The sequence below is a fragment of the Mustela nigripes genome, chromosome 5 (assembly GCF_022355385.1).
Source record: "Mustela nigripes isolate SB6536 chromosome 5, MUSNIG.SB6536, whole genome shotgun sequence".
In the NCBI taxonomy this organism is placed as follows: domain Eukaryota; kingdom Metazoa; phylum Chordata; class Mammalia; order Carnivora; family Mustelidae; genus Mustela; species Mustela nigripes.
Window position 1 is genome coordinate 35282815 of NC_081561.1, and position 17226 is coordinate 35300040.

The 17226-nt window shown below is 39.0% G+C and overlaps 1 protein-coding gene across 1 annotated transcript in view; it reads right to left on the bottom strand.

Moving 5' to 3' along the window:
* Nucleotides 1-9189: 9189 nt before the first annotated feature.
* MTO1 (mitochondrial tRNA translation optimization 1) overlaps nt 9190-17226 on the bottom strand; it is a 29354-nt gene continuing 21317 nt past the window's right edge. Inside the window, exons 10-12 of the mRNA XM_059400151.1 lie at nt 14960-15078; nt 12349-12509; nt 9190-10425 (exon numbers count right to left, since the gene is read on the bottom strand). Of these exons, the coding sequence (XP_059256134.1) occupies nt 10264-10425; nt 12349-12509; nt 14960-15078 (442 nt within the window). The 3' untranslated portion in view covers nt 9190-10263. The remainder of the gene's footprint in view (nt 10426-12348; nt 12510-14959; nt 15079-17226) is intronic.

The window sequence follows — 17226 nt, forward strand, 5'->3', positions numbered from 1 at the left end:
TGGAGTAACTAGATTTGTAGAAAAGTTGCAAAGATAAGATAAAGAGTTCCTGTAATCACCCTTACCTAGTTTGTTTCCCTTAATGTTATCCTTGTGTACTATCATAGTACATTTGTCAAAACTAAGAAACCAACATTGAGATGTTACTATTAATCTCCAGGTTATATTCAGATTCCATCAATTTTTTTATTAATGGCCTTTTTTTGTTCCAGGATCCAATCCAAGGCACCACTGTTTTGGTTAGTTTTAAAAACTTACATGTTGGGAGTTTACATTTATCTCTGCTGTATCTCATGGTAATTTTGAATTTGGAGCCTGCTATCTAGCATGTTAAATAAAAATGTGGATTTTGTTTTTTATACATCTGATATTTATGATATTTATATATATATTTTAAAGGTCCTACATTCTTTTTTTTTTTTTTTTAGATTTTATTTATTTATTTGACAGAGATCACAAGTAGGCAGAGAGGAGGAAGCAGGCTCCCTGTTGAGCAGAGCGCCCAATGCAGGGCTCAATCCCAGGAGCCTGGGATCATGACCTTAGCCTAAGGCAGAGGCTTTAACCCACTGAGCCACCCAGGCGCCCTAATATTTGTATTTCTGTAGTTTTACTTAAATTATTGATAATTACTAAAAAAAACGAGGTCCAGAAATAAGACCTGAGGTATTATACTAGAGAACTGTTCTTTGATTATGATGGTCCAGCCAATTGCAAATTCACCTAATATTTAATAATCTAGGTCATATTTCACCATTTTGATCATAAGATAATCATGATGAAAATTTTGCCAAATGCTTGGTAAAAGCAAAGTAAAATAAGTAATAGCTTTAAATTTACTTTCCTTTTTTCAGCAGACAAAAATAATTTGCTGTGTCACATAAGGTCAGTCAAGATGGAAGTAAAATCTGTACTAGGAATTTAAATTTCAGTTTTAACCAATCATGACTTACCTAAGAGTTTGAGTTGTTCTAGCTTTTTGTCAAAATTTATATCCAGAAGTCATCAAAATATCAACATGCAATCTGGTTATTCCCTGAAACATAATCTCTTTTGAGACATTGTTTAAAATGTAGGTTAATGCTTGCATAAAGGAGATTAGATTTGAAAATAGACATAAGTCAAAAGTAAGTAGTTTCATTTTTCTAAAGAGTAATTGGCAGCAAAGATGACAATATAGACTCTGTACCGAGTCTATTATGGTATGATCTTGCAAATGTGGTTTCTAGAGGTTAAATGACTTGGTTAAATTTTCAGTAAAATCATGTGATTAGGGGAATATTCTAGTTGGTTGTATGATAAACTGCAGAGTTGCCACATAAGCAATTTGAGTTTTGAATTCCTGGGCTCTCTGGAGCTGCCCAAACTGAGGAAGTGCTTCTCTCAGCCTTCTTATGAGAACATCTGCAACATTTTCTGAGGCTTGGGCTAGAACCACTTAAGTATAAGGGGTGCAGCTGTATCACAGCAACAAGGGAAGGGCATGAACCAGTCTGGACCTGCAGCCCTTCTCTTTAGCTATTGTCAAACCGTGATTGACCCTTTGGACATCTCTCTTGAGCCTCCTACATGTTTCTGTGTAGAGCTGGCAACTCAGTAAATGTCTAACAAGAAATGAGGCGATTTTTATTCAGTTGGGTAGAGGAAACATTTCCTTATAGCTAATTTTTTTGTTTTTTTGAAGATTTTATTTGAGGGAGAAAGACTGTGTGAGCAGGGGGAGGAGCAGAGGGAGAGGGAGATCATCTCCAGCAGGCTTTCCACTGAGCCTAGAGTGCATGTCACAGAGATCCCAACCTCAGCCAAAACCAAGAGTTAGACTCTCTCTCTCTCTCTTTTTTTTTTTTTTTTTAAAGATTTTTTATTAATGAGATACAGAGGGTAAGAGAGAGACACAAAGGCAGAAGAGAAGTGGGGTCTTTTGGGTGGGCGGCTCTGGGAATACAGGAGAAACAATAGAAATGACCACCGGGCCACCATCTTCCAGTCCCCCCACCTTTCCTAACTCTTGACTCTCCCACCATAGGGATGTATGCCCAGGTCACATCTCCACAAGTAACCCAATACCTATGCCAGAAACCAGAACATCAGGACTCCCCCAACCCTCCAATCCCTGAATACCGTACCTTATATGGCTGTGAACCTATTCCCTGTCTTAACCCAGATAAAAGACCCACTCAAGACCCACTCAAGCCCCTCCCGGCACGACTTCTCCTCTCTGGAGTCATGGAACCTCGCCCCAGGGCATCTTTAATAAATCTTTCCTTGTGCCTACCTCACCTGGTGTCATGATTATCTCGCCTGTAAAACCTTACAGGGTCCCTGCTGAGCAGGGAGCCTGATGCGGGACTCGATTCCAAAACCCTGGGATCAGGGCACCTCGGTGGCTCAGTGGGTTAAAGCTCCTCCCTTCGGCTCAGGTCATGATCCTGGGGTCCTGGGATTGAGCCCCGCATTGGGCTCTCGGCTCAGCGGGGAGCCTGCTTCCCCCCTCTCTCTGCCTGCTTTTTTGCATACTTGTGATCTCTCTCTCTCTCTCTCTCTCTCTGTGTCAAATAAATAAATAATATCTTTAAAACCCTGGGATCATGACCTGTGCTGAAGGCAGACGCTTAACCAACTGAACGACCAGGTGTCCCTGTAGCTAAATCATTATATTGAGATTAGGGAATGTGTCTCTTGGAATGCACTTTCTTGTTTGTTTTGTTTTGTTTTTTTTTTTACTTTCTCATATTTTATGTAACTGTTCTTGTATGTTTTTCTTCAAAGCTCTGACATATGTCTCTGAAGTTTGTTAAACTGCCCTCCCTCCCACTTTTAGGTTGTTCTTTGTGAGGTTAGAAATACAGAAAATTCAGTAAGTGTCCTTTTCATTGCTTGAAACATAGCATGTGTGCTGGTGTTTTCTTACATACAGTCTAGAATGTTTCCTTTTAAGTTTAGATAGTCCATTTTTTATGTGTCTTAACGTATTATTTTAAATTTTGATTGTAGTGTTTTAAATAGTGTAGACCAACTCTGAAAGAGAATCCAAAGAGCAACCAACATAAAGACTAAATGTGAATTATGAGGCACTGAATTTGAGAAATAGTTGTTTAGCCTAGCAAACACTAGAAAAGTATTATTGTCTTCAAGTATATGAAGAATATTTTAAATCTTAAAGGAGTGCTGTTCAGAGTGAAATTCACATTCTAAATTCCCCTATAGCCTCTAAACTCTGAAATAACACTTAGATTGAGTGCTGTAATGATTCATTAAGCATGGCAACTCCATAAATGCTTAGCATGAAATAGGCTACAAAGGGTGAAGTGGAAGGGAATTGAAGGTTAAGCCCAAGAAAGAGATGGGTTAGGAGAGCTTGAGAAACTTCATATAGTGAAGGACATCTGGTCCTTAGGAGGAACAAATAAAAGTGGCAGAAAGGTATTGTGAAGTGGGAATACCTGAGATCCATGCCCAACAGCAACTTGCAATTATACTTTAATCACATCACCTAACCAGGCTATAGCATAGGGAGAGATTGGTAAGTTTTTCCTACTTTGAGAAATACACACGTTAAAGAATCCTAATACAGGGATGCCTGTGTGGCTCAGATGGTTACGGATCTACCTTCATCTCAGGTCATGATTTCCAGATCCTGGGAATGAGCCCCATGTTGAGCTCCCAGCTTAGCAGAGAGTTTCCTTATCCCTCTCCCTCTGGCTCTCTCCCTGCTTCTGCACATATGCACTCTCTCTCTCTCCCTGCCTCCCTCCTCAAATGAATAAAATCTTAAAAAAAAAAAAAAATCCTAATATATTGGGGATTTCCCATTAGGGAATAATGCTTTTCAAATGGGTCTTTTTCAAACTTTTTTGACTAGGATCCATAGAAAGATATATTTTCTATTGCAACACAGTATAACACTATTTCATTACATCTAAGATGTTTTCAGTTGTAAGTCACAAATGCTGCCAATTTTTAAGATACTATTGATTATAGAACATACAACCATTTAGAGATGATAAAAGAAAAAAGGTAAGTCCTAAAATTGGTGAAATATAATTTGTATGTGAAGTACTGAAACCAAAGTGCCAGAGAATACTACTTTTATTACCTATGACAAAAGTTTTCATAGCTTGCTAATGAATTGCAGCCAGTAGTTTGAGAATGTTGATTTAGAAGTCAGTGACAGTCAAAATGAGGTTCTAGATCAAAATAAATGCATCCTTTCCCTAGGGCTTAAGAGCATAGAGTGTCAACCTATGTTTGTCCAGAGAGGCATTGAAGTATGCCCAAAGCTTAGATTTTTTTTTTTTTTTAAGATTTTATTTATTTGACAGAGATCACAAGTAGGCAGAGAAGCAGGCAGAGAGAGAGAGAGGAGGAAGCAAGCTTCCCGCTGAGCAGAGAGCTCGATGCAGGGCTTGATCCCAGGACCCTGGGATCATTACTTGAGCCGAAGGCAGAGGCTTTAGCCCACTGAGCCACCCAGGTGCCCCAGATTTTTTTTTTTTTTTTTTAAGATTTTGAGATAGAGCAAGAGTTTGGGGACAGGGGGCAGATAGAGAGGCAGGAGCAGACTTCCCACTAAGCAGGGAGACCAGTGCGGGGCTCAATTTCAGGACCTCAAGATCATGACCTGAGCTGAAGGCAGACACTTAACCCACTGAGCCACCCAGGTGCCCCTCTTTTAGATTTTAGTAATAGGAAAACATTTTTTTCTTGGTCTCCTTGATGAGATAGAAATAAGCCACTGACAGGAAGCTCAGAGCTGGAGTTTAACATTTAAGTGTAATCTGCCTTTTCCTCAGCTGATCCTTAATTTTCTTCTCTTTATAATGTCTCAGGTATATTTTTAGAAATAAACAGGCAGAGAAAGAGGAAGGGAAGTAGGCTCCCCGCCGAGCAGAGAGCCCGATGTGGGACTCGATCCCAGGACCCTGAGATCATGACCCGAGCCAAAGGCAGCGGCTTAACCCACTGAGCCACCCAGGTGCCCCCCCAAAATTCACCATCTTAACAATTTTTAAGTGTATAGTGGGATTTAGTACATCCACATTGTTGTGCAACCATTACCATCCTTTTCGAGAACTCCATCTTGCAAAAACGGAAACTCTGTACCCAGTAAATAATAACTCCACATTCCTCCCTCCCCAAGTCACTACTCTCCTTTTTCTCTAGGATAATTTGACTACTCTGGGTACCACATTTAAGCGGATTCCTAGGAGTGCCTGGGTGGCTCAGTTGGTTAAGTGTCTGCTTAGGTCATGATTCCAGGGTCCTGGCATTAAGTCCCAAGTCAGGCTCCCTGCTCAGCAGGAGGGGGAACCTGTTTCTCCCTCTGCCACTCCACCTGCTCGTGCTTTCTCTCATTCACTCTCTCTCCCTCAAATAAATAAATAAAATCTTAAAAAAAAAAATTAAGTGGAATCCTAGAATATTGTGCTTTTTTAACTGAATTACTTCACTTAGTGTTAATGTCCTCTAGATTCATCCTTGTTGTAACATGTCAGAATTTCCTTTAAGATTGAAAAGCATTTCACTGTATTTATATACATTTTACTTATTCCATGCATCTGTTGATGGGACACAGGTTGCTTTCACCTTTTAGCTATTGTGAATAATCCTACTATGAACATAACCCTTGAACAGGGTCTTTGAGACCCTGCTTTCAGTTTTTCTGGGTATATATTTAGGAGTGGAATTGCAGGATCATACAGTAGTTCTTTTAATTTTGGTGGAGGTAGCTGACATACTGTTTTCCATAGCTGCTGTACCAATTTACTTTTCTATCAACAGTGCATAAGGTTTCCAATTTCTCCAGTTTTGCCAACACTTGTTTTCCGTTTATCTGATAATAGGCATCCTAATAGGTGTGAGATGCCATCTCATTGTGGTTTTTTTTTTTTAAGACTTTATTTATTTGACAGAGAGAGATCACAAGTAGACACAGAGGCAGGCAGAGAGAGAGAGGGAAGCAGGCTCCCTGCTGAACAGAGAGCCAGATGTGGGACTCGATCCCAGGATCCTGAGATCATGACCTGAGCTGAAAGCAGCGGCTTAACACACTGAGCCACCCAGGCGCCCCTCACTGTGGTTTTGATTTGCATTTTTTTGAGGACTAGTAAACTTGAGCATCTTTTCATTTAGTTATTGGCCATTTGTATATCTTGTGAGAAAAATATCTATTCAAGCCCTTTGCCCATTTTTTAATTGGGTTGTTTGTGGGTTTTTTTGTTGCTGTTGTTGAGTTGTAAGAGTCTTTTACATATTATGCATATTAACCTGTTTTTAGATACATGATTTTTTTCTTCCATTATGTGAGTTGCCTTTTCATTCTCTGGTTTCTTTCACCTGGCTCTTACATTAGGAAATACTAAAAATCTGTCTCATAAATGAGTATCATAAAACTAAACTTCAGTTTCATATTAGGAACAGGAAAAACAGAGCTAGAACAGGAAGACAGGGAGGAAAGGAAGCTGAAGAGAATATGAAGACAGAAGAGTTATGGAGACAAAGGCAAGCACAAAAGTATACAGTTATTAATATTTGTGTCAAACACTTTTATCCCATTTAATTACTCACTTAAGTTTTAGTTTTGTCACCTATTGCCTTTAGTAAAATTCATTCATTCAAAATCATACCCTGGGCGCCTGGGTGGCTTGGTTGGTTAAGCCACTGTCTTTGCCTCAGGTCATGATCCTAGAGTCCCAGGATTGAGTCTCACAGCAGGCTCCGCGCTCAGTGGGAAGTCTGCTTCTCCCTCTGATCCTCCCCTTCTCATGCTCTCTCTAGCTCTCTCTCCCAAAACAAACAAACAAAAACCATGCCCTGAGTACCTACAACTATGGCACTACAAGCATTCATGAGGTTTATATTTTTTAAGAGATTAAGATAAGACAGATACTAAAAACTAAGGTAGAATGAAGGAAGTGCAATAATAAAAGTATTATAAAGAAGGAGCCTAAGAGGAACAGGTTATTTTTACTGTGTGCCCTCCAAGATAAGCAGCTCTGCCAGCTCAGAATCATCTTGTGTCTGTTGGTGACTTCCTAGTATTTCACACCACTTCTGGACAGGGCATTCTTCTAGTTGAAATTTCTGAAGTGAAAAAGCCATGGCTATTCTAATCTAGGTTGAAACTAAAAAAGGACCAAATATTTTTTAAAATGATAAAATTCAAACTCTGGCTACAGGAGGTAATGTCACAATTCAAGGTTATAATGGCTTAATTTAGCGTAGGTTCCTGTCTTCATCCTCCCTCTCTCCCGGAACCAATGACTTTATAAATGCTTTGTGTTCCTTGCTATTTCCTTTTTTCAAATTTTGGTGTTCCTGTTGAAATGAACTTTAGTACATAGCTTTTCTAACTACTAGGCAGTGTAGTCTGTGGTGGTTAGGGGAAATCACAAGTGTGGCCAACTTCTGTTGGAGGCTGACTATTGTCATTGTTGGAAGAAGATTCTTTTCTTTCTTTCTTTCTTTCTTTTTATTTTTTTAAAGATTTTATTTATTTATTTGACAGAGAGAAATCACAAGTAGATGGAGAGGCAGGCAGAGAGAGAGAGGGAAGCAGGCTCCCTGCTGAGCAGAGAGCCCGATGTGGGACTCGATCCCAGGACCCTGAGATCATGACCTGAGCCGAAGGCAGCGGCTTAACCCACTGAGCCACCCAGGCGCCCATCTTTCTTTCCTTTTTTAAAAAGATTTTATTTCTTTATCTGAGAGAGAGCACAAGTGGGGTTGGTGGGGGAGTGAAGAGAGAGAGGGAGGAGCAAACTCTCTGTTCAGCAGGAGGCTGACTCAGGGCTTGATCCCAGGACCCCGAGATCATGACCTGAGCTGAAGGCAGATGCTTAATCAACTGAGCCACCCTGGCGCCCTGTTGGGGGAGGTTGCTATGACGTACATTTTTAGCTAATTTTTCCTCTAGAGCATGATGATCCAAAGCAGCACCAGAAGGTAAATAAGCTGTTTTGGAACAGTCTTTTTAAGTGAGGTAATTTTGTAAAAGTTAACATATTTTAAATTATAAAGATCCTAAACCAAATGGCAGAACCTAAAACAAATGTTTTCCATCAAACATTTTTCAGTGAGACAGTTACTATTATAATGGAATCACATCATAAAACTTGTTTCTTAATATGTGTGTACTGTCACTAGTCCAAAATTACAGCTATCAAGAACATTGCAAAGCATTTAAGAATTTTTCATTCCCTTGGGATGCCTGGGTGGCTCAGTTGGTTGGACGACTGCCTTTGGCTCAGGTCATGATCCTGGAGTTCCAGGATGGAGTCCCGCATCGGGCTCCCAGCTCCATGGGGAGTCTGCTTCTCTCTCTGACCTTCTCCTCGTTCATGCTCTCTCTCACTGTCTCTCTCTCAAGTAAATAAATAAAATCTTTAAAAAAAAATTTTTTTTCATTCCCTCAGGATAAATTTTGTTATATTCCATTCATTAAGCACCCCCAAAACACCACTGCTTTTACTCCTGTATTTAACCAGAAGAAGGTTTTTTTTTTTTTTTTTTAAGATTCTATTTATTTTTCAGAGAGAGAGACAAGCAGGGGGAGCTGCAGGCAGAGGAGCAGCAGGATTCCTGCCTGATGTGGTACATGATCCCAAGACATGGAGCACTTAACCAACTGAGTCACCCTGGTGTCCTTAACCAGAAAAAGTTTTAAAACAGTGATTTCCCGTCTGGTGCTAAACAGGTAGTGCAAAATGGCCTTTTTAAAATATAATATAGTGTGGCGCCTGGGTGGCTCAGTGGGTGAAGCATCTGCCTTCAGCTCAGATCATGATCTCAGGGTCCTGGGATGGAGCCCCACATCGGGCTCTCTGCTCAGCGGGGAGCCTGCTTCTTCCTCTCTCTCTGCCTACTTGTGATCTCTGTCTGTCAAATAAATAAATACAATCTTAAAAATAAATAAATAACTCCCCGCTGAGCAGAGAGCCCGGTGCGGGGCTCCATCCCAGGACCCTAAGACCATGACCTGAGCCAAAGGTAGAGGTTTAACCCACTGAGCCACCCAGGCACCCAATAAATAAAAATCTTTTAAAAAATAATGAAATATAATGTAGTATTGTAATCAATATGGCCTCTGTGGTAAGAATTCTGCCCAGAATAGCCATAACTAAAGTAAAAGTTACCACTTTTTGAAATTACTAAATCAAGTATCAAAAAGAATTCATCATTGCCAAATGATCCAATATTACAAATACTTTTTACTTGCTACTGATATGGACTACTTTAATGGAAAGACTAAAATTAGACAAAACATGAAAACTGAGCTACATCCAAGTAGCCATATCTGATTATAGCAATAAGGTGTTTGGCTGCCTCACACCCATAATCAGGCTTAACACATAGACCTATGGCCAGAGTGACTTCAGGGCCCTTGGTGCTGTCTTAAATATCTGCTTTGGCTTGAAGCTGACATGGGAGCTTCTCCCTTGACTGATTCCAGAGATACGAGTTGACATTTCCAGGGATAAGCAAGGCTCTCTGGTCTGCTTGTCTGTATTCATCCTCTAGCCTACACAGAAAGGCTGAGATGTCTGAACCAGCCAGCCAAAGGACCCAGGCAGTCATCCCACCCTAAATGTTGTGACAACACAGAATCGAAGTGCTGAAGAGGAAGAGAAATGCCAGCACATTTCAGTTTTTCTGTCACTTCTGACTTAAAAACAGGGAAACACTAGTCAGTTACTATGGATTTGTCTTTAGTGTTAAGAAATCATGGCCATGGGATGCCCGGGTGGCTCAGTCGGTTAAGCATCTGCCTTCAGCTCAGGTCATGAGATTTTGAGAAGTTGAGATTTTTCTTCAGGTTTAGTTGTGGGTCCACTATTATCTCTCTGATGAATACTGCAGTTACATTAATAGGCTCATTGTAGATTAATGAAGACTATATATTTTTAAAATATTTTATTTATTTATTTGAGAGAGAGAGAATGAGAGAGAGAGAGAGAGGGAGAAGCAGAATCCCTGCCGAGTAGGGAGCCTGATGTGGTGGTACTTGATCCTGGGACTCCAGGATCATAACCTGAGCTGAAGGCAGTAGCTTAACCAACTGAGTCACCCAGGTGCCCCTGATAAAGACTTTATAACTTTTCTCAGATACATAAAAAAGCACAGTTATAATCTCTGCCCTCTTTATAAATTAGTGACAAATCCATAATAACCTAGTAAGTTTATTTTAATAGGTGCTAAATATAAATACTTCTTATATCCTATCTATACTCTTGTACTACTTAAAAGTCATCTATGAATATAAAGCTATAACTGTCTCTCTTCAAGTCTGTCTGTATCACATAATGATTGATCAGTTCTGGGCAATTCATGCACAGCCATCTGTCTTTGCTGAGAAGTCTTCACAAATCGAAGCAGATTGATGATGGCAGCAGGGGTCACTCCAGGTATACGACTAGCAGCCCCAATCTAAGAATTAAAACCACAAGAGAAACATAAGTGAGCTATGTCAAATCAAATCTATTTTTTTTTAAAGATTTTATTTATTTATTCAATAGACAGAGATCACAAGTAGGCAGAGAGGCAGACAGAAAGGAGGAAGCAGGCACCCTGCTGAGCAGAGAGCCCGATGTGGGGCTTGATCCCTGGACCATGGGATCATAACCTGAGCCGAAGGCAGAGGCTTAACCCACTGAGCCACCCAGGTGCCCCAAATCAAATCTATTTTGCTCCTAATAACAATCTGTATATTATAGTTTATAAAATATTTTCAAAACTTATCTTAATGTATCTTCAAAATAACTATAAAGTAGATAAAGGGAATGTGATAATTATTAATACCTTCATTTTACAAATTAGGGAAAATGAGGCTCAGAGAAATTAAAGCTATTTTTCAAAGATCATATAACTAATAGATGTTAGACTACCTAGTTTTTGTTTTCATTAAACTAATGTAACCTCATTAATTGTTGGGCAGTGCCCTATAATCTCATGAATACTTCTGTGGTGTATTTTTAAAGTGAAATGTATGAATATTCATTCTATGTGGTATAAATAACTTAATGTCCATTCAGGTCAGGTCAGGTTTAGCTACCAAATGAGTCTGTAACAAATAATCTGTCAGAGCATTTTGTATCCCAGAATTGTGGCTACTGAGTACCTGAAACATGGATAGTATAACTAAAGAGCTGAATTCTGAGTTTTACTTAATTTTAACTAATGTAAATGGGCACATTTAGTTATTGGGCAGTGCAGCCTATGACTATCCATAAAAACATAACTAAAAATGAATAGGATATACAGAGTTATAAAATGGAAGGCCTACATGCTTCCATGTAGTTTCCATGATGACGATCACTAAGAACATCATGTTTATATTGACAGAATCACTCTTCCCTTCAAAAATAATTTTTTTCCAAAAAATTTTAGAGGTTATATTTTTGTTAAATGCCTTTTATTATATTAATCACCCATTTAATACTGCCCAATAAACTATGATACACCATCCATTTTTAAGATACAGTTCAGTTGCAGAAATGTTAAATGTGCATCTCAGAATCAATAAATATAGCCTATCAGTCTTTAAATATTTGTTATTAGAAGTCCAGTACTATGTATTATATAAAATAGTATATAATATATAACACATATATGTATAAGTACATATATACAAAACACATATATATAACATATATTATATATACATAAAATTTTCAGTTTGTTTACAGACATTTACAGACACACGTACATACACACTTATACAGAGCTTGGTGTGAGGGACCTTTTTTTAGGCTCCTCTCTTCTTCCTAGTAGCTTCTAAGCCAATGCTATGGGACTCCTAGGGAGGGATCCAAGCGGTGATTTGAAAACCACTCACATGTATTAACCTAATGTGATTTCCTTTACATCATTCCTTATACTAGTTTGCACTGTGGTTTAGCACATAGTTGGGATTAGAGAATAACTTTTTTTTTTTTTAAAGATTTTATTTATTTATTTGACAGAGATCACAAGTAGGCAGAGAGGCAGGCAGAGAGAGAGAGAGAGGAAGAAGCAGGCTCCCTGCTGCGCAGAGAGCCCGATGTGGGACTTGATCCCAGGACCCTGGGATCATGACCTGAGCCAAAGGCAGCGGCTTAACCCACTTGAGCCACCCAGGCGCCCCAGGATTAGAGAATAACTTTAACTCAATTTTTCTAGTTATCTATTTAGAATAAGTTTTTTATCTCTCAAGAACAAACCCAATATCTATCATACAAAGAGATATAATTATGAAATAAAAGGGTAGATTTTTTATAATGAAACAAAACCATAATTATGTGACCACTATAAATCCACGTTTAAAAAATTAAAGCACAGGCTCTGTATAATCCCCACTGCCTGGTCTCTTACCGTTTCTGGGCGACTGAACTGTAGCTTCTCTCGAACTTCGTAAGACAAAGACACATCTCTGAGGGTTAAATAATCTAGGTCTTTTGGCAGCTGGAGAGCTTCATCTCGCTGAACTTCCTTTATTTGTTGTTGCTGATGGAACAACACTGATTCATAAGTGGCTGGTGAACAGAATTAATTACATTAGCATATTCAGACTATATTAACAACTTGTGTTTTTATAGCTTTTTACAATTTATAAAAAGCTTTTGTGTATGTTATGTCATACAACACTTTTCCTAACACCAGGAGATAAATGGAATAAATGCTCCCTTTTGTAGATGAGAAAATTGAGGCTAAATGAGAGGAAGTATCTTGCATACCAACTACAGCATTATGCTTGGCAGTTTACTGCATATGCTTTTTACTTCAAAAATCTGGAAAACTGAGGCACCTGGATGGCTCAGTTAGCTAAGCATCTGCCTTTGGCTCAGGTCATGATCCCTGGGTCCTGGAATTGAGCCCCAGGTTGGACTCCCTGCTCAGTGGGGAGCCTGCTTCTTCCTTTCCCACTCCCCCTGCTTGTGCTCTCTTCCTCTCCCTCTATTTATAAAAAATAAAATATAGATATAAAAATTTAAAAATATATATATATAAAATAAAAAAAAATAAAATATAGAATTTAGGGGCACCTGGCTAGCTCAGTCAGCCTGTGAACCTTGATCTCAGGGTTGTGAGTTTGAGTCCCACACTGGGTGTAAAGATTACTTAAATAAACTTCAGAAAAAAAAAAGAAATATAGGGGCACCTGGGTGACTCAGTGGGTTAAAACCTCTGCCTTCAGCTCAGGTCATGATCTCAGGGTCCCGGGATGGAGCCCCACATCGGGCTCTCTGCTGGGCAGGAAGCCTGCTTCCCCCTGTCTCTCTGCCTATATGTGATCTCTGTCTGTATAATCACCACTGCCTGGTTTCTTACCGTTTCTGGATAATTTATTTATTCAAGTAAATAATTTTTTTAAAATCTTTGAAAAATTTAAAAAAATCTTTAAATAAATGAAATATAGAATTTATCACCTGTTCCCAGATGATAACAGCCCGAATGTTCAGTAAGTAATTTTTACTCAATAGAGCAATCATGATGTTGAAATAAAAGGTCAACATTTTTTTTTTTTTTTAAAGATTTTATTTAGGGCACCTGGGTGACTCAGTGGGTTGGGCCGCTGCCTTCGGCTCGGGTCATGATCTCAGGGTCCTGGGATCGAGTCCCGCATCGGGCTCTCTGCTCAGCGGGGAGCCTGCTTCCTCCTCTCTCTCTGCCTGCCTCTCTGCCTACTTGTGAACTCTCTCTGTCAAATAAATAAAATCTTAAAAAAAAAAAAAAGATTTTATTTATTTGTCAGAGAGAGAGAGAGAGAGTGCACGCACAACCAGGGGCAACAGCAGACAGAGGGAGAGGTAGGCTCCCCACTAAGCAAGGAGCCTGATTAGGGATTTGATCCCAGAACCCTGGGATTATGACCTGAGCCAAAGGTAGACACCTAATCAACTGAGCCACCCAGATATCCCTGTCAACATTATTTCTTATACATTAGTATAAGTATAGTGTCTGGTCACTTGGAATATGATTCTAAAGTTTTGGTGAGTTTCTCTTGGTTTCTAGACTTCTGTTAAGATGGGTCATCCTATACATACAGCCAAAGCTTAGCAAAGTGACAGATCTCTGGAACTGAAAGAAAATGCCATTGCTAGAAGGAATGCAGAATTCTTACCACCTTGGCTGGTCTCCACAGAATTTAAAGCCCTTTCCTATTTGAACAGTACATCATTATCCAACTTTTCCTACCCTTCTCCCCAGCTCTTTCTGTTCCCTGCCTTTTTCTCAAATAATTTGCCACCCCAGGAAAAAACATCTACTACAATGCAAAAGCTGATATGATTCTCAGTATTTTTATGTCTGGAATTTTTCACAATGAAAAATCTTAAAAAAATAGAGTACAACTACAAAGTCGTCTGTAGTTTTGATGGTCAGTACACTGACCGAGAGAATGAGAGCATGATATATGTTATAATGTACAGGGGCAGGCTCTAATTTGCCTGATACAAAATAAGTATTTTAATGGTAACTCTACCATTAAAATTCCAGTATATTGTTAAATATAACATTATAATTTTGTTATTGTTAAATGCCATTATAATTCCAGTATATTGTTAAAGCCAAAGACTATAATTTTTCTCACTGGCAGAACATTGGATGGGGAAAATATAAAAGGTAAGGGGAAAAAAAAGTTACGTGTTTTGTATTTTTTTGGTTTGGGGGGTTATTTTTGGTAAACCTTATAGCATTTCCCAAACTTGGAACGTGCTCACAAATTACCTAGGGATCTTACTAAAATGCAGATGCTTACTTAGTGGGTTGAAGTAGACTATGAGAATCTGTATTCCTAACAAGCTCCCATGTATTGCAATGCTTCTAGCCTACGATCCCCACTCTGAATAGCACAGAGCCCAAGACTATGCTGTTTCTATGCTAATAATGGCTCCTCTTACCGTAGAACTCTTTCTTGAATCTGCTGTCCATTCATAATGGAAATAGAACATATAGGCATGTAAAGTAAAAAATTATTTTCTACCTTCTATTTTCAGCCTTTCAGCTAGCTCTCTACATTTAATGTACTTCTTCAAAGGCTCTGGAACAGCCTTGGCTAACAACTTCATGTCAACTTCTTCATACTTCAGAACATCCAGAGCTCTGCAAATAAAAACACAAAAGTTTCATTAGCATAGGGGTCCAAAAAAAAAAAAAATACAAAACCCCAGAACAAAACATAGGGGTCTGTATCATGTAAGCCAGATTAAGAACAAAATTCCTTGGAAATAATGCCAAATCTCAGAATTAACACAAATATCAAAAGATACACTCCTAATTCTTTGCAAACACAGTGAGTAAATGCAGTAGATCTGCAACACAGGAGAACCTCAATAAGACTAGTTTGTAATTCTCCCCAACTCCTTTCCTTTATCATGAGAAATAAGTTGTTGGTAAAGGTTGCATTAGTATAATCCTTGTGCTCTCCCTTTCTTGTAAGGACAAAATATCCTCTGATAACAACGGTTTGAATTCCCTAAGAATTTACATCTAAGTCATGTTGAACCCCATGTCCTATGAAGGAGTCACCCTCTTTCATGCTCGAAACCAGCTGAAGATCTCTTCCTTGCATTTGCAGAACTCCCCAAGTAAGAATGAGAGGCCCCTCCCTAAATGTTTTAAATATCTGCAAAACAAACTGATGAAAATGATAGTCCAGGGTTCCTAAGTATTCTTCCAGTCAGATATTTTTTTAATTTAGTATAATCTCCATTTTAATTTTTATGGATTGGAAACTTCAGGCAGCTAATTCTCAGTTCAATTTCCACTACTCTGGTTAGACTAAGGCCTCCTGAGTCAAAGCAAGAGGAGAGGAGAACAATCAATATGTGCAGCAAAGAGAGACAACTGCTAAAATTCCCAGGCAACTTACATGGCTCACCAAGAGAACATGCCTCAGTATAAATGTTAACAGGTAGATCAGGTGAGATTTGCAATAACTTGACTCATTGACACTTGTTAAGATCCAAAGTTCTTGGTGCTCCTTTGGCCAATTTAATCCCTTTCATACTGAATTCAGGTAATAAAATTTTAAAAAGAAATAAACTACAGAATATACTGGAACACAACTGACTAACCAAAAAGGCATTCTCTGGGAATCTAGCAAGATGGTGACGACCTCAAAGAAAAGCCCTTGACCATACAACTTAAAAAAGAAATATTTTTTCAAGATCTTATTTATCTGGGGGAGAGAGAGACAGCAGAGTGGGAGTGGGGAGAGGGAGAAACAGACTCCCCGCTGCACAAGGAGCCCAATGTGGGACTCAGTCCCAGGATCCCGGGATCCTGACCTGAGCTAAAAGCAGACGTTTAACAACTGCGCCACCCTGGCGCCCTCAAATTAAACATTTTTTAAAAAAATAATGTATTTTCTGTTCTCAGGTCCAAACTTCAAGACCTGCTTTGAATCAAGCCTAAGTCTCAGAGTTCAGAGTTCTGGCACAGAGAGGACAAGTTAGCACACCTCAACAGAACACAAGAGAAAATCTAACACATCAGTCTATTTTCCTATAATCCTGATAGGAAATGTGTATGCAGTTACTTATGTATTTCTTCTGTTAAAATGTCTGTTCAAAGTCTGGTTCAACATGTGAGTACTTGGCACAGAGCCTAGTATGTACACAGTAAATGCAATAAATTAGTTTGGTAAAAGCTGCTAGACTTTTCATTCATATTTTTATTCACTGATTAGCATTTTAGACTGTGTTAAAAACAATCATGTGCCCTGCTGGCAATGTTATACATTAATCACATTTAATGCAAATTCTACTTATATAAATTTGAAATAGTATAATATTTGTCAAAACAAACATGATGTTTTAAGTTCTTTGCACAGAGTCCAAAATAATGTGAGCCTTCCTAAATTTAAACAAACACCAGAAATATTGAGTGGATAACAAACTATATACTACTATCATCTTCCAGTGCTACTTAGCTGGTAAATATATCCACTGTCCTCATTTGTCAATCTGGCTGTCACTTCTTCTTCTTCTTCTTTTTTTTTTTTTTTAGATTTTATTTATTTATTTGTCATAGAGAGAGAAGCAAGAGCAAGCACAGGCAGACAGAGTGGCAGGCAGAGGCAGAGGGAGAAGCAGGCTCCCCGCCAAGCAAGGAGCCCGATGTGGGGCTTGATCCCAGGACGCCGGGATCATGACCTGAGCCAAAGGCAGCCGCTTAACCAACTGAGCCACCCAGGCGTCCCTGGCTGTCACTTCTATGAATAAGATTTCCTGCCTTGGGTGACTACAA